At 46.3% G+C, this 22900-nt stretch overlaps 2 protein-coding genes across 2 annotated transcripts in view; both read left to right on the forward strand.

Moving 5' to 3' along the window:
- COL22A1 (collagen type XXII alpha 1 chain) overlaps nucleotides 1–13524 on the forward strand; it is a 263941-nt gene extending 250417 nt beyond the window's left edge. Inside the window, exons 55-63 of the mRNA XM_074984490.1 lie at nucleotides 2041–2094; nucleotides 3588–3659; nucleotides 5685–5720; nucleotides 5983–6027; nucleotides 6308–6487; nucleotides 9781–9847; nucleotides 10548–10730; nucleotides 12055–12132; nucleotides 12402–13524. Coding sequence (XP_074840591.1) covers nucleotides 2041–2094; nucleotides 3588–3659; nucleotides 5685–5720; nucleotides 5983–6027; nucleotides 6308–6487; nucleotides 9781–9847; nucleotides 10548–10730; nucleotides 12055–12132; nucleotides 12402–12589 — 903 coding nt within the window. The 3' untranslated portion in view covers nucleotides 12590–13524. The remainder of the gene's footprint in view (nucleotides 1–2040; nucleotides 2095–3587; nucleotides 3660–5684; nucleotides 5721–5982; nucleotides 6028–6307; nucleotides 6488–9780; nucleotides 9848–10547; nucleotides 10731–12054; nucleotides 12133–12401) is intronic.
- Nucleotides 13525–21628: 8104 nt separating this feature from the next.
- On the forward strand, nucleotides 21629–22513 carry LOC142007902 (uncharacterized). The gene has a single exon (XM_074984497.1). The coding sequence runs from the start codon at nucleotides 21629–21631 to the stop codon at nucleotides 22427–22429; it is 801 nt and encodes a 266-aa protein (XP_074840598.1). The 3' UTR covers nucleotides 22430–22513.
- Nucleotides 22514–22900: the final 387 nt, after the last annotated feature.

Below are 22900 nucleotides of genomic sequence, written 5' to 3' on the forward strand. Positions count from 1 at the left end.
AAGGTTGCCTGAAGCCTAGCTCCCCTCTATCCCTAACATAGTCTGAAAATCCCAGTCGGATGGATGTAACCAGATGAGGACCCCTGGCTCATAGACTCTCCCCTTCATTTCCTGCTTGATGAATTATTCAAAGAGGATTCTCATTTCTTGACAGCTGCCAGTGTAAATATCCCCTACGTAGAACTGAAGCCCTGAGTTGTTCTCTTGTTGGGAGCTCCATCTTCTTTTGCGTGCCAATGACCATGCAGAATGCCGGGATTTTAGATGGAGACCCAGATCTCCAGGTCTGGATGAACTCTGAGCTGCCTTTTGATTCTCCTGGTTTTGGAGTCAGCCAGGATCTGAAACAGCCTTAGGCTTAACCTAGAGCAACTTGAGGGCTGCTCTAAAATACATTGGCTAGATGGGCTTCCCAAATACCACTTTTTTTGGCTGAGGGTCACTGGGATGTATTGTGCTCTGATTCTGTCCCCTCCTTATGCCTGCTTTCTGTGCCATCTGTGCCTGAATGAGGGATTATGTGTGGTAAAACCCAATCCAGCAATCCAGTTGTATACCTCGGGATTCCCTCCATGTGAGGGAAAATGTCCTGCTGTCCTCTGGGGGCAATTCTGTGTCCCCTCTGTGCCATCAGAAATGGGACTGGGAGCCCAGTCTCTCACTCATTCTCTCTATTACTTCTCTCAAAAGGGGAGAGGACTCTCTTTACTCCCTCAGGATGGCACTTCTGTCGGGGGACATGTGAAACTAAGGCGCCAAGTAGGGCTGGTCGGGGATTTCTCCATGACCTATTTTTTTTTCCACTGTAAGATGCTCATTTAGTCACTGAAGTGCAAATTTCACGTGATGAAACAGCTGACTTGGAAAACGTTTAGCAAGACAACATGATTTGGTTGTCGAAATGTCTTGTGGAACCAGAAAGTCAGGGAGGGGGGCGTAAATTGAAACTTTTCATTTCCAAATATTACTAAATGTACACTAAAACAGGGAAACAGGATAACATTGAATCAGAATGTTTTGATTGATCCAAACCAATAGGGGGTAGGGGACGGGGGTTTGATTTGGCAGTTTTTGACACTTTGAACTTTTTGAAAGAGCAGAGGCCAAACCCTTATCTGTGCTCTTACATTTTGCTCCCCCGGGACCTCTCCATGATGACTGAGAAAAGTTAAGAGAAGATTTTCTTGTCCTCCATCCTGAACTAACTCAAGTGCCATTGTGGTGCACACTGTTAAAAGGCTGCTGCATTTTAGTCCAGCACTGGCTGCTTTCCAGCGGTGGCCAAAGTGATCCTGGAGTGGAGAAAGTCAGGGACAAGTATTTACATGTTGAGCTCAGAGAAGAATTGGACTTGTAATTTGTGAAGTCCGAATACCAGGGACCTAGGATGAGAGGTTTCAGATAAGCTTTCTTCATCTGTTCTTCGCTGTTCTTCAAGATTGGCAGGTTTTCACATGCTTCACAGTGGAGACATATTGTTATCACCAATGAAGGATTTGTACTTTCTGTTTAACTTTTTATTCGTCTTTAGCCATTAGATAATTAATATTAACTGCTACAGAATTCTGTCCTAATTAGGCTAAGGGTTGCATCTGGCCACTTACCCTGAGTTCTCTAACACGCCCATCACCACAGTGTCAGGGCATCATGTTAGAGTCTGGATGCCAGTGTCCTGGAAGCAGTTGGGAAGACCTTTCTGGAAAAGCATGAGAGAGGTAGCTGTGTTAGTCTGTATCTTCAAAAACAACAAGAAGTCCTGTGGCACCTTGTAGACTAACAGATATTTTGGAGCATAAGCTTTTGTGGGCAAAGACCTGCTTTGTCATCTGATGGAGGATGTGCTGGGTCATTTGAGGAAGTGGGTCTTTGCCCATGAAAGCTTATGTTCCAAATTATCTGTTAGTCTATAAGGTGCCACAGGACTTCTTGTTGTTCTTTCTGGGAAAGAGCCTGCACTGCCTGGGCAAAATGTGGTGTTACAAAGAAGCTCAGAGTTGCATCTTTTTGATTTCTTGTCTGTTCTTTTTCTCCTCAATTCAGGGCAAGAATGGCTCACCTGGCCCCCCAGGGGAAGCCGGCCCTGCAGGTAACCCAGTAAGTACCACAGTCGTGCACTCCCAGAGCAAGCCAGGGACATTGAGACCATTACAGTGGTAATTTATAACCCAGCACAGCGATGAGTTATATGTCCTCCTGCCCAGTCAATGGCCTGCCAGGAGGGAAATGGTCAGACCCCACTGAGTGTGACACAGAGGCTGAGTGGCCTGCAGAGCTGGCAACAGCCTCTGCAGAGATGGAGGAGTAACATTAAAGCAACTCACCCAAAGCATTCTGGGAAACGGCACACAACGGCTTAAAGCAAGATCATAGAAGGCGACAGACCTCACAGGTGAAGCTTGAATGTGAGACTAGCATGCCATCGTTGAGGTGTTAGACAGCTGCTGAAGAGGCTTTTCCTTCTGTTGCTCTGGAAATCATTGTACTTATTAGTTCTAATGAAATGCAGGCCAGTTCCCTCTTTGGCCACTGGGGCTCCTCCATCTGGATGTGGTGACTCCCTAAGATTTTAGGTTCACACAAAAGCCAATGGTGTAACCAATAGAGCTATGTCTACATGGCACCCTAACCTCAAAATAAGTTAAGCCATTTGTACTGTGCACATTTGTAGCTTATTTTGAGTAGACTTCAAAATAGGCTATTTCAGCATGTAGCACTGTTTAAATGGTGCCACATGTCAAATAAAGCACTATTCTGAGGCATCCTTGTATTCCTCCTGTGATGAGGTACACAAGTATAATGCTGACAGACCTGGGAATAGAACCTGTGATCAGAAGGTCTAAAGCTCTGCACACTATCACATGAGCTAAAGACCAGCTAGCTCTCAACCATGACTGTACAGCTGAGACTTCACTCACCCTAGATGAGGTCTCAGTGTCCTACATGCTTTCCTGGGCTGAGGAAGTGCATCCCAAGCTTCTAAGATCTTCCAGCAGTTCTTTCCAGCCAATACACCAGTTGTAACAGCTGACAGACCTGGGCTGCTGGCCCCAGGGATAGAACCTGCAACCATAGGATCTAAAGCCCTGCACTCTGCCACATGAGCAAAAGGCCAGCTGCCTCTCAGCCAAGGCTGTAGAGCAAAGACTTCACTCACCCCAGATGAGGTCTCAGTGCCTCTGGGTACTACACAAGGATGCTGGAATAGCGTGCCTGCTACCTCAAAAGCTGTTTTGAGACAATGGGCATTTCTTAGACATGGGCAGCTATTTCAGAAAATGGCCATATACCAAAATAATATCCGCCGTGTAGACAGAGCTGAGGAGTCAGAGCCTCTCCCTCAATTCAACTATGCCTCCTTTGTTTTTCAAATGTTATAGCTTCCAAGAATAGAAATGACAGGAGAGAGGTAATTTGTGGTATTTATATTTTCTGTTCTTACACCTTCCTCCCTGCTTTGTGTGACAACCTCAATGTCTCAGAATCTGTGCTTTAAGAACAAATAGGAGAGGAAGATGAGGATTCAGGTCTCTCTGTAAATGGTGATGGGAGAAGGAGTTCCTCTTGTCTGTTTCTCTTTGTTTTTGAAGGGCCCAAAAGGAAACAAAGGAGAAAATGGCAGCCCTGGACTTCCAGGCTTCATTGGGCCACGAGGCCCTCCAGTAAGTATTCATTTGGGGATGCACAGTGCTCACTGTTCATCCACTTCCTGGGTTTGACTCTTGAATGTGGAGGAGGGAAAGACAAAATGTCGCTTTGTCGAAAACACAGACCAGAGCCTGGTGTATCCTGATAACTCCCCCAGTACCCCCTTTCTATTCCAAGGAGCCCTGTCTATTATTTCCAGAGAAAACTGTGTCTGCTTCCATAGCCTAAAGGAGGATTATGTCATTTGTAGCAAAGACACCTGTCCTGAGGCCCTGAATATGGATGTGGCATTCATGAAGGAGCAGTTTACATGCTTTGCACAATGTGAGTTTAGGGTAGTCACATTACTCACTAGAGCATTCTGCATGGGCCAGAGGTGTTATCGTACAGCTACATCAGAAATATGTTAGAGCAATTGAGAATATTCAGACTATTTCTTGAATTCATTCTTAAAATCAAACTCTCTTGTTACCCAAGACCAACTGTCTAAGCTCAGCAGTAGAGGTACATTACAACTGATCTTTAGAATGTCTCCTGAAGTGATTTAACAGCTTTTTCTGTACATAAAAGTATCGCACCCTTAAAATCCATGATCTTGGACCCTTCCAGCTCTAGAGGCAAGTGTCTCAGCCCACTAAGAAACTGGGATTCTCCCCTCCCTGGATAGTTAATGTTCTTCTTTCCAGCCGTGCAGTGAAATAGGGTAACAGACTGTAAAACCTTAACGACACTAGCACAGGACTGAATCTCCCCTTGCCTGAGTCTCAAGCTGGAGCTGGTTTTGAGTGGAAGGTAGGAGGGGGAAGGAACATTTTCCCTTGGAAGTTTGTTTTAAACACTTAAAGTAGCTGTTTAAAGTTGCTATGGAGTTTTGAAATATTGGAGGAAATCCTGGTTTTGGCTGGGCTGGTCAGTGATTGCACTGATAAGTAATAAATATACCACATGCGTGTGCGATTGATTATATGTGCTTCCATTTTATCAGAGGTATCGCAATTACAGACACAAACACCAAAACACTTTAAATGTAAGTGGGGGGAGGGGGTACTTCAAGGGTTGTAGGTCTACACATGATTTGACATATGGATGTTACACACAAATACCTTTCTATTTCCCTTAGTTATGAGAGAATGTGGTCAGAATTTAGCCATGGCCGGTGTTCTAGTCGGGTTGCCTTTTAAGTCCCATGCTTTAGTGTTGTTGTGTTAGATCCTGCAGTGAATACTAAAATGGAGAAATGGTAGTGCTTTCTTTCCTGTGGTATAGTATATACGTATAACCCAGAGGCACTGAGACTGCTGCCAAAGAAGAGTGAAATGTGCTCTACCACCTTAGCTGTTGAGTCAGCTGGCTTTTAGCTTATGTGATAGAGGAATGTGGCTTTAGCCCCTAACATTGCAGGATTAATCCCACCTGCTGATAACCAGGGTCCATCAGCCTTAGAAATGTTTCTGCTAAGGTGTAGAGCAGACTTCGCTTGTCCCTATCAGTGGTCTCAGTGTTTCTGAATTACCTACAGAAGAGAAAAGAGTGGTAAATGGGGAGTGCTTCATTGAAATCCAGTTGAACTGTCCAAGAAGTCAGTAAAGTAGCACAACAAAACATAACAGAGACTCTTGAAACATTCAGAATCAAAGTGAACTATATAGCAGCAACCCCCTGTTAACTATACATCCCTGTTTTCTTGCCCTGTAGGAATTATTGACTGTCACCACATTCAGGAACATTCACATGGCTGCAGTACATTTGGAGATTGCACTTTGACCATAGGAACCTCCCTTTCATTAGTGCTGACTTATCTCATTCCTGGCTCACCAGCCTGGAATATGACACTTGGCACCAGAGTGTCAGAAATCCAAGGATAAATAATTTGTATTATTTTCTGCTCAACTCAATATTATCTATTCCAGAGAGTGCAAGCGAAACCATCTCACTTCTGAGATAAGAATGGGAATGGGTTGGTTGTGGCTCACTTCAGAGTGCCCACGTGGTTGTGATGTTGTGAGTGCAGCATATTATGTGCTTTCTTTGTCTCTTAGGGAGACTCAGGAGAGAAGGGGTCTCCTGGAAAAGAGGTGAGTTCTGTTCCCATCACTTGCAGAGCCCTAGTAATATCTCGGTTCAGGGTTTATCTCACCCATGTGTGCTGGGGTAGCATTAGTTGCTTCCTGAGCTACTGCTTTGAAAGCAATACATAAATCTGGGGCATGCAGGGACTTTTGGAGTTTACAGGCTTTCATTTTCCTGAGAGCCTGGGTGCCATCCTGGGGAAGCAGACTGTCATTAATACCCTACACGAAAAGCTCTTGTATGCTCATACCTCTTATTTCATTACAGGGTGCTGCTGGGAAACCAGGTGACCATGGACCCAAAGGAGACAGGGTGTGTTGGGAAGTGTGATCGGCCTTACTCATTTGCGCTAAAGTAAAAATAAAAGTTAGATGGTGGTGGCCCAAGTGCAGCCCATAGAGGTCTATAAGGATGCCCTGGGCTACCCCATCAATTAATACTTTGCAGAATATCTGCAGCTTTACTCAGCATCTTTGCCCATTTCTACTGTCAGGAGTGCTCCACTCTGCCCAGTAGCCATGCTGTGTTCCATTGGGGAGTGGAAGAAGGGAAATGTGCTTCTCTGTATTGATATGCTGGTTCTGTCTAATAGGGCGATCCTGGCGTCAAAGGTGACAAAGGCCCACAGGGAGAGAAAGGCCCACCTGGGGATCCTGGCATACCTGGCCACAAAGGCCACACTGGATTGATGGGTCCCCAAGGACCTCCAGGAGACAGTGGACGAGCTGGACCACCAGGGCCCCCAGGACAGCCAGGCTTCCCTGGGCCCAGGGTAAGAGTGACAGCCGTGAGCTTCCAAAGAATTTCATAGAAACACTCCCCTAATGGCACGCTCACAGCCTCACATTATTACATAGCTGCCGGCATAGAGCCTGAGTTTACCCTGCCATGCTAGCAATGTGTGCTCTTTTCATTCCCTAACTTATTTCTTCTCTTTCCTATCTCTCATTGCCTTTTCCTTCTGGCTAATAAGAGTCTGGCCTTGCTGGCTCAGACTGTGTAGTTCACAACCCTGCTATAAGCCCTGTAACCAGAAAGAAGCCACTACAAGTAATGTCTTCGAATAGCCTGGTGCAGGTACAAGTTAGCCAGGTCCTGGCATGGCTGGTAACACAAGCACAGCACACAGTCTTTTCCAGCACTGAGACTGCAGGTGAAAGTCAACATCAGGTAAAGGGAACAAGAGCTGTTGTTAAAATGAAAGCCTGATTTAATATTTTGTATTTCAAATACTGTAACTGGTTTTGCTTCTTTTCTGTGGCTTTAGTAAAAGGTGAAAAGGATTTTAACTGGTGTGTATAACGTGGTACTAAGCAGGCTTGTGGTCTCTGTATATCAAATCACAAAATCTGAACAAGTATTAGAGAGGTAGCTGTGTTAGTCTGTAGCTTCAAGAACAACAAGAAGTCTTGTGGCACCTTATAGACTAACAGATATTTTGGAGCATAAGCTTTTGTGGGCCAAGACCCGCTTCATCAGATGCATCCAGAACATCTGTTAGTCTATAAGGTGTCACAAGACTTCATGTTGTTCTCTAAAATCTGAACAGTATCTGGGTTATGTTAACACCTTTGGCTCACACATACCATCTAAATACAACAGAGGATATTGTACTATAGGGATCCTTGATATATTCCTGGATCTATTACTGGAAGTGGCTCATAAAAATTCATGAGCTTATATTGTATCTGAATAATTGGTTCTCTGTAACAAAAAACACTAATTTAAAGTGCCTGCAGGCTGAGTGTTTAGAAGAATGAGGGCAAATATTTTATACTAGTAAAAACAGACACAATGTTTTGAGAAATTAATTCTGCCTTGAGGCTTTTACCTCACAGGAATTAAAAGCAAAATATTTCCTGATGTAAAGAACAGGTACATTTGAGAGAAAGCACATTTTTATTGCCCAACGACAGGGAAGACACATGCTGAACAGCACGGCAGACAGTCACCATGGGCCCGGGGGCAAGGTTGGAAGGGAGCCTGGCTCTGCATCCTCAGAAAAGGAGGGACCTAGGGTCAAAGGAGTAGGGCGTAGGGCAGTGAGCCCTCAGCACCACCCTGATCGTAGCACTGACCCTTCTTCAAAGCCATGTGGTGAGGCACTGGTGTTTCAGAGGTCTTCAGAGCTCTGGCTACCATCACTGTAAAACACTGGGCCCCAGGGCAATCACCTCCTTTGCCACCCATGTCCTTGTGCCTGATGATGGAATACAGTACTAAGTTCTAAATAATGGAAGCAACTAAAAGTAATGAACTTTTTAAAAAATCCTTAACAGAAAAATCCACAAAATTCATTTTTGGGGTTTAGGAAGTGATCTCTAAACTTTGAAAAATATTTTCTGAATTGATCAGGAAGAGACCTTCCAAGCATCTGGTGATTGTAAAGAGGTCATTTCTATTGACATTGGTAGACAAAGTCTTTACCTTTTGCTACATTTGTGGCTGGAGATAGGCAGAAAAAGGGACCAAGTTGCCCATATTTGGGCAAGCAATTTTTAATTAAAATTGCAATAACATGCGATAGTTGAATTTTAGAAATATTTAATGTGTTCTACAATCGGTAATGGAGACCAAGAACTTTCCTTTCAGGGGGATCCTAAACATTTTTTAAAGAAAACTGATGGACAGCTCAGATTATATGGTGTTGACCCTTAAATACCTCCAGAGCTGTTGAATGACACACTTCACCAGCACAAAAGAGAAGGGGACAGCAATATTTCTTGTGAGGGTTCGTTTATACTATAAGGAAGATCAACTCATTCAGAGCTGATCTTCCAGAATTTGATTTTGCACGTCTGGCAGAGATGCATGAAATGGAACTATCTGGGGTTGGCAGTGGGCAATTGTACTCCCCACTACTGTAAGGAGTAAGGGAGGTCAGTGGGACAGTTTCTCCCATTAACCTCCCCCTGTGCAGATGTCCAAGTAAGTTGATTTCAGATAATTCAATTCCAGCTATTCAATTGCTGTAGCTAGAATTTGGATCTGCAATCAACTTACCTGCCTAGTCCAGACCAAGCCTAAGTTGTGTACTTGTGCAGCTGCTGAGGAGAGATTCAACTTATGTACAGCTGATTAACAGAGTGCCCTCAGCTAGCTTTTGTGTTTCTCCTCGTGGTGCACATTCACACATGCCTCATGCACATAAAATTGTTCTGCCCATGGATGAAAAAAATCCACACATGGATGAAAAAGATTATAGGGGACATCTGAGGACAGGAAGGGAAAAAAGGCAGTGCCATACAGTTAGAACTCTACAGGGCAATTTAGGCTGGTAGTACAAAATTATTCACTCAATACAATTTGGAAATCTCTTTCAAATTTCATCTGGCCAGCAATCAAATCGGTGCTGTACTTTGTATCTGATGCTGCACATTCTGTGTTAAGCGCTATTCCACACACCTCTAGATAGTGAGTTTGGTTGCCCCCACGGGTGCAGGAAGCATAGCACATGCCTATCCAGCACCTCCTTCTGTAGGGAGATTCACATTTGGAAAGGTGGCAGTATCTTCACTGTGGTATTCCTGATGGATCCCACTAGGGTAGGGTAACTTTAATCTCCATCACATACTTCTGGTGTCAAAACAAAAAGCAGTCAAGTAGCACTTTAAAGACTAGCAAAATAGTTTATTAGGTGAGGTTTCGTGGGACAGACCCACTTCTGAAGATGAAGACCAAGATGGTCTGAAGAAGTGGGTCTGTCCCACGAAAGCTCACCTAATAAACTATTTTGCTAGTCTTTAAAGTGCTACTTGAATGCTTTTTGTTTTGATAGTGTATAGACTAGCACGGCTTCCTCTCCGTTACTATACTTCTGGTGGTGGATGTTGTCCTGGAGATGCATTGAACCAAGGAATCCAGTCCTGAGCTTCTCAGTAGGGTGCAAATTCTAGGTGGATTATGTGCCTATGTGCTCTCCACATAGATGGACTCTTCAGCACTGGCAGCTCTGCCCACGGAAGTGACTCTAGCTTCCCGTAGCTTCTCTAATAACCCCCAGATGAAGGGTTTTGTTTGCCATTCTTGCTGTGACTATCCCCATGCTCTTGCTCTTCTTTTCAGGGGGACTCTCCCTCACTGGAGACCCTGAGAAGGCTCATCCAAGAGGAATTAGGAAAGCAGCTAGATGGTAAGTGTTGACACCAAGCAAGCCACCACATGTCTGAAGAGCTAGAAGGTGCTTTATGCTACCCCAATGCATGTGATTTGTTGCCCCTCCTCCCTTTCCTAACTGTGGAAGGACAATTTTGCGATGGAAGCAACTTGGGAAAATGGAACTGGTGAAATAAAATGACCTTGGACATCGTTCTTCTAGTTGCTGTGATTGGAGATGCTTGTATTAGTTCAAGGGCTTTATCCATCCCAGCCCATGTTCTCCCTCTCCCCTCTTGGGCACAAAGCCTGTGCTCATTACATCATGGCTTGTTGCCAGGGGAATAACTATGATGTCATGAACCCAGCTTTTCCAGAATGCTGGCCAAGGAACAAGGCAGCTAAAGGAAAGGAAATAACCAGTCCTGGAAGCTAGTAGGACAAGGAGACATGCAAGGGGGCTGAGGAAGAAAAAGACTGGGACTCAGAAAAAGTTCTTACCTGCAGGGGCAACGGGGTAGTCGGATAAACTGATCTAGGGCTTGGGAGGTGCATCCTCTTGGCTGGTGCTGAAGGACTGCATGGGAAAGCCAGGTTACGTAGCCTGTTAAGTAGTGAGAGATTGGCTGGAAAAACATGGTCTTACTTTGGCCTTGTTGCCTGTGATCTCTTGGTTCTGTGTCTCTCAGAGTATTGACCTACTAACCTAACAAAACCATCTCTGTCTCTGACCTCAGCAAAACTAGCCTACCTCATGGCTCAGATGCAGCCAGCACAAGTGAAAGCACCGCAAGGCAGGCCAGGGCCTCCAGGGCCTCCCGGTAAAGATGGACTCCCAGGAAGACCTGGCCCTCCAGGAGAACCAGGCCGGCCTGGACAGACAGGTTCTGAAGGGCCATCAGGACCAGTGGGTCCAAAAGGTGAGTGAATCCTAGTGCATACTGGGGAAGCCTGGCTGCTGAGAGATACTTGTCCCAAACCCTTGTGCTCTGAGCCCACAGAGGTTCCTATAGTCTGTAGCAGGGGGAGATGGAGCAGCAAGTTTTTAAATCTGCTGATTTTAGAAACAGACATTCATTTTTCAGTATTTACAGAGGTCTCTTTGCTTTATTTCACATATTATGGTCCCGGAAACATTTCTGATTGAGGAATAACTAGTAAGAGTTTGGTGTAAAATGCATCTTGCTGCCAGCCCCCATTTAATTATCCCAGCCAATTTGCGGTGTCATGCTACTGCTCGAAGATGGTGCTGAAGTGGTCAGTACAATGAAGCAGCAGTGGGACAAAGTGCTCCCTGGAATTCTTCCTGCACAGTTGCAGGGTGAACCTGGCTATTTGGGCCCTATGCACTGGAGCACTGTGGGTTGGCACCCCAGCTTGTCACACACTAGCTCTCTGTATACCCTTAGGTTAGATAAACAATGGCTGGACCCTGCAAGGGTCCGTCTGGACCCCACTTCGTCCCTGATCCAGGCAAACACTTAACAACCTGAGCAGCGTAAACCTTCTGAGTCCTCTCATAAATGCTAGTAGGGCAATCCCTATGTGTGAAGTGAAGTGTGTGCTTACATGCTCTGCTGGAGCAGGCCCTGAGCCCTCAGCAAACTGCAGCATTGGGTCCTGCATGCCTAGGCTGGGCTGTGAACCTCACGTTGCTGTGACATGACCAATTTGCACCCCAGGCTGCACTTTTTTAAAAGTGGCCACACCTCCCACGCCCCAGGCTGCTTTGTGCTGTTTCAGCCGCTGGCACTGGGAAAGGAGCCTGTTGGCATTAGTCAGGGCGCTCGTCTGTTGGAGCTGGCCGACTTTACAGCCCTGCTAGATGATGAGCTGGATCACTGCCCTTCCTATCCATCTCTTGGCCGCATTTCACGTGAGACAAGGAGCCCCCAAGAACACATGTCAGGAGCAGTCCCGGGCCTGCCCAAGCAGCTGAATGGTGAAAGTAACTGACCTTTGTACAAGGCCTTCAAAGAATGCAGGAGAGGCCCCTGGGGCTCTCTGGCCACTCCAGGGCCAGTCACAGCCTGAGTCAGGTAGGTGCGTTCGTCCCAGCCATATCATCTGTCAGCTAGGAGCAGGGGACCCAACACGCTCACACAGCAGCAGCAGCACTCTGCACCGCACAGTGTCTCTCAGGGTAATACTTGTACTGAAGTGGGGCCTCATGGCTCCAGTCAGCATCAGGACCCACTTTTGGCTGTGCAGATCACGCTAACCTGGCTGGGTTTTCTCCTGCAGGTGAAAGAGGTGTGAAGGGTGACAGAGGAGATCCTGGTGTTGGCCAGAGAGGTGAAATTGGTCCTCCAGGAATTCCAGGTGGGTTGTTTCTTAATAGCACAATTTACTCCAGTGTACATGGGACTGCAAAATGGGGAGATGTCCAGGGAGGCACATGAGCGTTGCTATGAGCCACAGGTGCGGGAAAACCTCAGCCTGGGCCTGGCCTGGAGAAATAGGCCTGAGCCAAAGACCTCATACTAGGCCAACGTTCACCTCCAGATCCCAGCATGGCTGCCAGGCCCTGCTCCTTTGGTGTACATTGCTGCATCAGCCCTGGGAGTAATGGCCTTCTGCTTTTGTTACAGGCCTCCCAGGAGAGCCTGGCTATGGCAAAGATGGGATGCCAGGAGCACCTGGTCCCCAAGGAGAAGCTGGAGTGCCAGGTCTCATGGGCCCACAGGGACCTCCAGGAGCCAATGGACAGTGTGACCCCTCTCAGTGTGCTTACTATGCAAGTCTGGCCGCCCGGCCTGGCAACGTCAAGGGACCCTAGGCAGCTCTGGGACTCTCTCCAGAGTGGTTTCTAAAACTTGAATTCAGTACAGCTAGGGGGAGCTCTTGGGTTGTTCCCTTGTTGCATTTCTTTATGGGAGGCCTTTGCCATGATCAAAGCCAACAAATGCTGCCGGTCGGTCAGATGATTATTAATTATTATTTTTATTATTTCTTTGCTGAGGTGAGAAATGAGTTTGGTTTCGTTCTCTCTAATGTCAGGGCAAAACTAAAAAATAATTAAAAATAAGTTTGTACACATAATATTGATAGTCAGCATAGCCGTTGTTGTTCATCCACAACACTTTTGCGTGCCAAACCTCTGCTCAGCTGGTGAATTCCTTTCCGGACTTCCTTTCCAAGATCTAGACGACGGTCTCGGTGCACTGTTTGGCACACGCTATGGACTGTGAGAAACAAGCCTACAGTGGGACTGCTGGTGCTAATTGCAAGCTGTTGAAATACATGGGGTGGGAAGGAGGGCAATATGCCATGGGAAGGCTGATGAAGAGCTAGTCTCCAGTGCATTCATCTCCCAGTGGACAATCGGTCACAAACAAGCACAGGGTAGCCCAGAACTGCTGGCTACATTCAATATTCTCCTTGCTCATAAAGGACACCAACTTTAATCATAAATAGTCACTTGACAGGGGTTGAGGGGCATGAACAGGTCTCTGAAAACAAGGCAAGAGAAAGCTGATGTGGTGAAGAGAGATTCTGTTTCCAGGATTATTGTTCTCCCCATGCCCTGTATGTGTTCTTCAGTTCCACGCCAAAAGGCAAAGATTTTATTCCTGGTAACTGGGGCCTCTGGTTGTACTGGCAGGGAGAAGCCTCTGTAAACAGTCAGCATGTTCATGCTCTTTGACATCTTCAGCTAGAAAAGTTCTATTCCTGTTCTACAGTGGGGCATGGACAGCACCCATTAAAGTTAACACAGTGATCCTCCAGGTATTGGCTGGTGATATGTTTTGTAGGGAGTCATGCTAAGTAACTGGCTTGGTCCCCTCTGGCCAGAAAATTTATGATGTGCAGGCTTCCATTTCTGGTGATCCACAGAAGCGTGGGCAAAGCAGAGGAGCCTTTTGGGAGGGGAAGTGGACAATTGGCAGTAGAAAATGGAGTGTTGCCTTCAATCCTCTGGCCAGCACAACAAAGCACCTGGAGAATTAAAGGAAGTTCTGTGTGTGTACTGAAAGGTCAATAACATCTGTCCCCAAACCTAACTACTAAAATAATAGGACCATTTATTGCAGAAATGGATGTACATATATACAGAAAGATGAAAGATTTGGATAAGCCCAGCTGGGTTTTGGGCGGACAGTCACTTCTACAGTAAGTCCTTCTTCATTGTAAACCTCTGCATGCCCAGAACACATACAGGGCAGATTTTCAAACATAACCATCACCGGTTCGGCCACATTTTTGGAAACACTCTGCTCTTGAGAAGGGATGTGAATGAAGATCCAAGCTTTTCAAGAGTGCTTAGTACACAGATACTCACGTGGCTCTTTATGAGATTGGGGCATTCTCCAGCACCCTCAGTGGGAACCACTGAATGCTGAGTTTGCCTGGGAATCTGGGCAGTTCTTTTTTGATACCTAAATGGAGGGTCTCTAGAAAACCCTTCCTAGAGCACATATTCCCCTAATGGCATAGCTACCAAGGTATTTAAAGCTGGAGATGTGGGTCCATCCCAGACATAAAACCAGTGTGCTGTACAGACACAACCATTTTAATGCATTGGATCTCTTCCTTGCCCCCAGTCTGGGTAATGTGTTGTTCAGGAAAAATGAAATAAGAACAGATTAAGTACCCTGGAAAAAACCTTTCCCCTGTAGATTGAAGGTGGGTCACCTCTGTGCAAAGAAACCCTACCTGTCCTTTTGCTCGATAAAGATGAGTAATAGTGAAAGTACTAAGTAGTGAAGGCTGCACAGAAGTCAGGCATGTTGACTAGGACATGCTGATGTGGCATTTCAGTGCTGTTGCTAGTGTAAGCCATCAGACTCTGTAAATCACGTCTAGTGATATACATACCCACATAGGCTGTACATGGTTGACCAGAAAGCAGCACTGGGTTTCAAGTAGCCAGGATCCTGTGCACTGAGTTAATGGATAATTTCCGAAAAAAGGCTCTTATTTAACAAGGTTCAGACTGTTTTCTCTCAAGGAAACTATACAGTGGAATCTAATTTTGGGAGCACTTGGTGGAAGTGAGTGCTTGAGCTGGGGAGAAGTGTTCTTTCGCTTTTCTTGAAGCCTCTAGAGCTTGGAAATTTATGTGCACTTTTGCTTTCATGCTGCTGTGATTAAACTGAGACACACATCTGCAGCTTTTATGATGGGTAGAGGAACTGGATGGCTGGTGCACAGTCCTGAAATGATCAACTGCCCTCTCTAAAGGGCATTTAGGTATACAATAACACAAGGGTAATACTGACTGACCCAGGTTGTCTATAGGAGGGATTAAACCTGTGATCCTAGGGGCTGAAGCTTTGCATTCCGCCACATGAGCTATATGCCAACAGCCTTTTAGCCCAGGCTGCAGAGCAGTGACTTCACTCTTGCTAGTACATGGCCTAAGTGTCTCAGGGGTTACGTATGCACCCAAATCCTCTGCTACCAGGACTGTACCAATCCATCAGATTTTAAGCTCGATTCTAACTGATTGCACTCAGAGGCCTGTACATCTAATGATGCAGAACAACAGTATTTCTGTTTTTTTTTCCTGTCCCCATCACCACTAGCTGTAGCTACATGAACTCCCTTGTGTCCATTCCCTAGTTTCAGCTATCTGTACTAATGCTGTACCACAGGGGTGAGGAACTCTCAGCCTGCAGTCGAGATCTGGCCCATGGCTCAGGGTTCCCCTCCGTAGAATCTGGCCTGCAGCAGGGTGGAGGGTTTGGAGCCCTGAGCCTTGCTGGCTGGCTCAGGATCCAGACCACAGGCTCTGGCGGAGGCCTGGGGGCAGGAAAAGGCTCCAGGCTCTGCTGCCAATTGCTGCTGTTCCCCTGGCTGGGGGAAGGGAGAGAGAGCAGCGGCTTCCTCAGTAGCCTGTCTGGAGGCCTCCTGCTGCAGCTCTGATTGGCTGGAAGGGTGGTGCCTGGGAGTAGCAGGGGAGGGGGCACAGAGCCATGTGTGTCTGGGGGGGGTGCTGCAAAGGTAAGTGCACCCTCATATCCAGATCCCCTGTCCCCACACAGCTCCCCTGCCCCCCTTCCATCCAGATGCCCACTCCCACCCACTTCCTGCACTCTCCACCCTGACCCCTCCCTCCCAGATCCCCCACCCCAAACCCTCCTCCCCCATCTGCCCAGACCCCACACCCTCCTTCTACCCCATAGTCTATGGTCAGTGACATTTTTGTTCTTCTCCCTTCTGTGGCCCCCAACTGATTTTTCTGTGGATCCATGGACCCTGATCCAAAAAGGTTCCCCACCCCTCCTCTGCTAGCTCTGAGAGCTTGTCTTTCTCACCATCAGAAGTTGGTCCAATAAAATATATTACATCATCCATGTGGCCTTGCTAATCTCCTGGAATGGGCCTTGCTCCAACAACCCTGCCTCTTCCGTTTAAGTATAGTTTGTCCCTCATCACCATGTCAGTCCACTCTAGAGGGTGACTAAAAGATGGTCTTGTCTGTTCCTAAATGATGGGGTGGGGATTTGCGCTCTATGCAAGGTCATCTCAATTCGTTTGGAGAACAGTGGGAGGGGTTTGCAGCATTAATGGCACATGGGGAACTAGCACTTCCCTTCTCAGCAAACCAGCCTTTTTTCCCACTCAAGGTATAAAGCTTGTGATTAGGAACAATGAAAGCCAGGCAAGGAGGCTGGCCAAGATGGATCACCAGAGGAGAAAGCTAGACCTTTCTCCCTAGCACATGGACACAACTTCAGGTCCTGGGAGCCATAGACAGACGCAGGCGAGACAATAACATGAACAGAGAAGGCACGTGTTGCAGCATAAACCCATTCAGTGAAATCCTGGCTTCTTTTAAGTCAGTGAGAGTTTTGCAACCATTTTCAGTGGGGTTAAAAATTCACCCTTAGTGGCCGTTATTTAAAGGGCTCTTGCAATCAACCCTTTCCTCTCCTGTAAAAGGAGTCTGGCCTCACACTGCGACACTCATTCTAAGAGCAGCAGCGGTATGCCAAAAATCTCTGCTCTGAAATGTGGGCCTTGCTCTTTGGGGTCAGATTGAGTTAACAGAGTGACTGATGAAGCCCTGATGGGAATGACTGAGTTGGAGCAGGTCCTGCTTTGAGCCTGGGGTTGGACTTGAGGATCTGCTGACGCCTTTTCCAACCCAATGATTCTATGAAGGAAGAGCAGTTTGGCCATGGTGATAAACCACTTATCATTGTGTGAAGGATCGGACAATGACATACACACCTACACGTGGCTCTTTGAGCATCAGTGCTGAGGTGATGAGATTGCTGCCCGAGACAAATTGCTCCCTTCCTCTTCACCTCCCACTGGGCTGTTTCCCAGTTGTTTCTGGTGATTCATCTGCAGGTAGCACCTTTAGTCCCCGCCACCCCCCGAGACACACACACCTCCCAGAACCAGCGCCCCAGAGAAGGCCCCATGGCTGCCGCAGTAAGAACTCTGGCCTAAAGCTGTCCAGCATGTCTAAGGAAGAACAGGGACACTGTACTGGAGTGATGGGGCTTGGGTCCAGTGTGCTGAGAGACAGGAGGCACCTCAATATTACTGCAGCATCTCTTTAGTTGGGGTGTTGTCGGTTTGTGTGTGGAGATGCCCTGAGAGATACTTTGGGGAGTCCTTGTGTGGTGTCAGACCAGTGGAATTTGGCTTATAAACCTTGACAGTGTCCAGCTACGCCTGTGTAGTGGAAGGGGAGTCCCTGCAGTTGCTCTCTCGCTCTGGTCCCCTACTCCCATACTGTCCCCGAGCTAGCTTGGCGGCCATTCACTCGTACTCCCATTGTTTTCCTTAGCGCTGACTTCCTTTATGCCAGTCATGGAATTGCATTACAGCAGCTGAGCCAGTCTCCGGTAGCCCAGGAACAAGAGAAGTGCCATAGATGGGGAGGTTTTGCCCAAGACAGGAGCTGGGAGACCTGGCTTTGCCCCAGACTCACAGCAGGCCTAATCCATGCCCAGTGAGGTCAATGGGAGCCTGTCTGTTAACACCCATTACCATAGAAGCAGGCTTTGTATGACTGTGGGCAAGTCACTCAGGCTAAAAATGGTGCCTTAAAAGTAGGCACCTAAAGCCATATTGGGGTGAGTATATAATTGATTTCCTAAGCTACTGAATGTCCCCACAATCCCTGGGGATATCACTTAAGTCCCAGTTCTGCTAAATTCTGTACCTGTGCTCCACTTGAGGTCCATCAGGCTACTCACAGTGCTTTAAGTTCAGATAGTTTGTAGGGGTTTTCAGGGTCAGCAACTAATTTAGGTGCCAAACTTTGTGCACCCAGCACCAGCATAAGAGCCTTAACCTCCCTGTGACTCAGTGTGTCTGATGCTACACTAGCAACCATGACATGCTCCATGGAGAAGCGCACTGAGATTTATGAGGTGAGATGCACCACGCGCTGGCAATAGGCCATGTTACTACACCATCCACACTTCAGTAGCACACTCTCTCCCCAACCGGGCAGTTCAGCATTACAAAGAGAAGGTGGGTGATGCTGTTTAACTAGGATTGGGGCCACAGACAATAGTTGATTTCTATAGTAAAAGAGGTGCTAAGTTCACATGCATTTTATAACATCAGTGGTTTTTAATTAGGTATACATTATCGTGATTGTAATAAATACATTATTGTTCCAAACATGCTTGCCTATAAAATGAACACCCTAGAATCAACTGGGGGAAATAAACAAGTTTGTTAAATGATTTAGGGAATGTTTATTTGTGCTTTAAGTTATTTAGTTTGAATTAGTTTTTCATTGTCATTTTATCTGTTCCATTATTATCCCTTCCTGACATCTGTTGAGTATTTCAATTCAGTCTCATGGTGCTATTTCATGGAGTGTATTTGTCCCCTTCTTGTAAATGTGGGATTATAAAACTATTGAAAGTTGACCAACTGCTCTGCTGTTCATTTGAAAATGTGTGTTTCAAACATTAACAAGCCCCCCTAGAAGAGTAATTGAATTAGTTTGTGTTTTCCAATGGTACCGCGCATAACTCATCAGAGTCTAATTTGGATCCATGCATGGAGCATAAGACCAGGTGGGAGATGCCCCTAGCTCTAACATCTGCAGCTCCAGAAGACAGTAAGGATGGTGCAGTGGGTACCTGGGACTCTGAAGATGTGGATTAATTCTGTGTGCTGCCACAGAGTTCCTAAGTCTCTTCACTCAGTTGCTGGACTTCAGTTCCCCTTGGACTGATACATACACTGAAGATAATATTTTCTGTGAGAAGATAACTGATTTGTTTTAAACAAAGGGATGGCAGTAGATTTAACCAACCTGGGTGTTAGACAAGGATTTGATAAAGTTCCACTTGAGTTTTTGAGGTTTTGACAAAGTTCCGCAAACATGATTCTGGGAAACATTAGCAGGAGTGTTGTTGGGCAAGACACAATAAGTAATTTCTCCACGCTACTCTGCAGTGATTAGGCCTCAGCTGGAGTACTGTGCCCAATTCTGGGCCCCGTATTTTAGGAAAGATGTGGAGAAATTGGAAAGGGTCCCAAGAAAAGCCACTAAAATGATTAAAGATCTAGAAAATATGACCTATGAGAAAAGATTAAATGAATTAGATTTGTTTAGTTTGGAAAAGAGAAGTCTGAAGGGGACATGATAGCAGCTTTCAAGTGCCTAAAGGATTGTTACAAGGAGGAGGGAGCAAAATTATTCTCCTTAGTCTCTGAAAAATGGGACCAGAAACAATGGTCTTACACTGCAGCATGGAAGGTTTAGACTGGACATTAGGAAAAATTTCCCAACTGTCAGATGATTAATTACTGGAATAAATTGCCTCGAGGGGTTGTAGAATCTCTAATACTGAAGATATTTAAGAGCAGGTTAGATAAATGTCTAACAGGGATGATATAAATGGCACTTCGTCCTGCTGTGAGGGCAGGAGACTGGACTTGATGGCCTCTTGCTGTCCCTTCCAGTTCTAGTGTTCTACAGTTATATGAGTCTGTGATTAATAAACCCAGTGTAAATCTTATCTGGGGGAGAGAAGAGCTTGCATAGCTCTCACTGATAAAGGGGACAAACAACTTATGAACTTTCTTTATATACAACTTTTATGCAGAGTAAGGTGGCTTTATCTGGCATTTTGGTCCCATTGGTGCTGTGCACCTGGGTGCTGGGTGCATTCTCTGGGGCTGAGCTTCCAAAGGCTGAGGTGCTCTCAGTATCTGTGTTGCTCTGCTGTGACTCCCAACTTGGTGCTTTTGCTGGAGGAGACCAGAAGTTCTGGATCAGCAGAAGAAGGTGGTGGGGCACCTCAGAAGTCTGGTAGGCAGGATCAGCCCAGTCAGGTGACAATCTCATGGGGATGTCGGTGACCCAAACCGTTATACAAGGAAGTAGTGTGACATCATCTGGTGACTAATTCTAGTATGCTACGATGAGCAGCAGGAATGGAAAACCTACCTTATGTAAGGAGACTCAGCGTTTGGCTTGTTTAGCCTTACCAAAACAAGGCTGAGGTGAGATAAGATTGCTCTTTATAAATAAACCTGAGCAATAAATACCAGGGAAGGAGAGGGGTTAAGTGCCTGTGTGGACACAAGAAAAAAAAATATATGTATATAACTGGCCATCAGCTAGGTAGGGCTTGAAAGCAAATGAAAGTTTCTAACCACTGGCGGAGTGACGTTCTGGAATAGCCTGCCAAGGCAGCACTGGGGGGCCGGGGGGGAGCTCATTAGCTTCAAGTCTGAGCTTGATAAGGTGTGGAGATGATGGTGTGGTGATGGCATACAGCTGAGGTGCAATGGCTAGCAACAAGCAGTGTTCCCTGTAACTGAATGCTTGGGCGGCTGACCAGGAGAGAGGCATATGCCACCCAGCTGATTGGCAGAGCTCCCAGAGAACGCACAGATGGTAGCATGTGTTTCTGTTGTACGTGCACATGCCTCAGCACACATAAAATTCATTCCAGACAAGGAATTAAATTCTCCTTGGAGCTGCGCGCCAAGAGTGCTGTTCGCCACTCTGCACCGCTGCCCCAGTGTCTGGTGGGAGAGGAGTGGAGCAGCAGCGGTGTTGGCATCTCCAGTGAGTTGCTGGCATTGAGCTGCAGTGGGAAGCTGGAGTGCCTGGCTCTGGGGGAGGGGACTGGGTTAGAACAGGGGGCTGTGGGTGCGTAGCTCTGGGAGAGTGTATTGAGCCGTGTATGATATGTTTATTTTTATCTATCTGTCTATCTCGTATCGAGATAGATAGAGTTGTAAGGCTGACACACCTGGGTTATCAGCAGGAGGGGATGAACCTGCCACTTTAGAGGCAGAGACACTGGAGGACAGGGTTTTTATTTATTGATTTATTTATTTAGGTATTGCTTTCTTTGTAATGCATGCTTCCTTGCTTCATTCAGTTTCATGGTCTGGTCCATAGTCCGGTCAAATCAGTGGAACGCCTGTTGATTTCAGTGGGCTTTGGGTCACACCTTCGGTGTGTTGTGGAACATCTGCCTAGTAAAAACACAGAGCTGGCCATGATTACAGTGAGCACAGCTAGGGTGAGCAGAGCAGGAGTTTGTTTTGCTTTCTAAAGTGAGAAACAAGGACTCACTGAGTTAGATGAACAGCGCAGGCTCTGAGGAGCCAGTGCCCCTTTTGTGGGCTTGGCTGTGTGCACGTTGCCAGAAGCCTGTCTGAAAGGGAAGGAATCCAGCTGACCAGCAAAACATGTATTTACTCAATGGAGGTAGCTGAGCAACCTGAACGTTGAGTATTTGTGTTGCTAACTCACCTGGTGGAGAAAAAGAGCAGCGTCGGTTGGGGCGTGTGATGAAGAATCAGAGTGGCTGTCACTTGAGAATGTAGCCCTTATTTCTCTTTGTTCCCCAAATCCACCTGTGGTGGAAGAATGAAATCAGCCCGATCCTTCACTTCTCTCAGTCCTGGGAATGACCCGCAGTGGAAGTTCCTCACAGAGCATGATCCTAAGTTTGAAGGGCAGAAGAAACTCAAAATAGAAGGCAAGGAGCTGGTGTCAGTGCCTATGCAGGTCTTTGGTTTGGAAGGCCTGCAGGTCTTGGAGATGAGCCCGGAAAGAGAGAGCTGCCTGACGTACAGGTTGGAGCTAATCCCCCAAGAAATCGGGCACCTGAGTAACCTAACTCTCCTTTACATGGACTCCAACAACCTAAAGGAGATCCCTGCTGAAATTGGCACCTTGAGCAACTTAGAAAGACTCACCCTCAGCAACAACAGCCTGAGCTCCCTGCCACCCGAGATTGCTCTCCTCGAAAAGCTACACAGCCTGCATCTGGCCAACAACAACTTCAGAGAAGTGCCCACCCAGCTCTGCCAGCTGAGACAGCTCATATTTTTGGATGTCAGTGATAACCAAATAGGGACCATTCCTCCCAGCATTCAGCATCTAGAGAAGCTGGAGACATTGCTGCTGCCATTCAACACTCTCGAGAAGCTTCCGGGAAATGTGTGTGTTTTAAGAAACTTGCACACTTTATGGCTGGGCTATAATCGCCTAAGGGCCCTTCCTGAAAATTTTGGAGAGCTGGTCAACTTGGACTGGGGATATAATTACTGTTCATGTAATTTTGATGGCAATCCACTGATACGTCCACCTCCAGAAGTATGTGGCAGAGGCCCCAGAGAGATCAGGGAGTACTTTGCTTCCTCCTCTGTGGCATTAGGATACTAGATGCTTGTGTTTATTTGCCATGAACTGGTTAAGAGTGATTTATATCATACTAATTGAATCAAGGTATAAAATGAGTTTTATATGGAAAAGGCCAGTAAAGTTTTTGTGTCACTTGAGACGGCATCTGTGTTGTAGCTTATGGCAATCTTTAAGTTACTATTAAGTATATGCATGTCTTAAATTATTTAATGAGCTTGCTGTGTTTGCAGTTGCAAAGTGTCTCCGGAAATGTTATAGTCAAAAGTCCAGCTGGGAGAAACTAATTACATTTAACTCAGAGGACATGGTGTCAAACATACTTGTGATAGTATACAAACACTGACAATAATATCACTGATTAGTGGCTTGAATACAGTGATGCTGTTGGCAGAAGAACCTGTACACACATCTGGACCTGGATTAAATTAGGATGAGGTATGAGGATAGGGTTTTTAAAGTCAAACTGAGTATGTGTTTGCTTTAGATGGTACT

Source organism: Carettochelys insculpta, chromosome 2, assembly GCF_033958435.1.
Source record: "Carettochelys insculpta isolate YL-2023 chromosome 2, ASM3395843v1, whole genome shotgun sequence".
In the NCBI taxonomy this organism is placed as follows: domain Eukaryota; kingdom Metazoa; phylum Chordata; order Testudines; family Carettochelyidae; genus Carettochelys; species Carettochelys insculpta.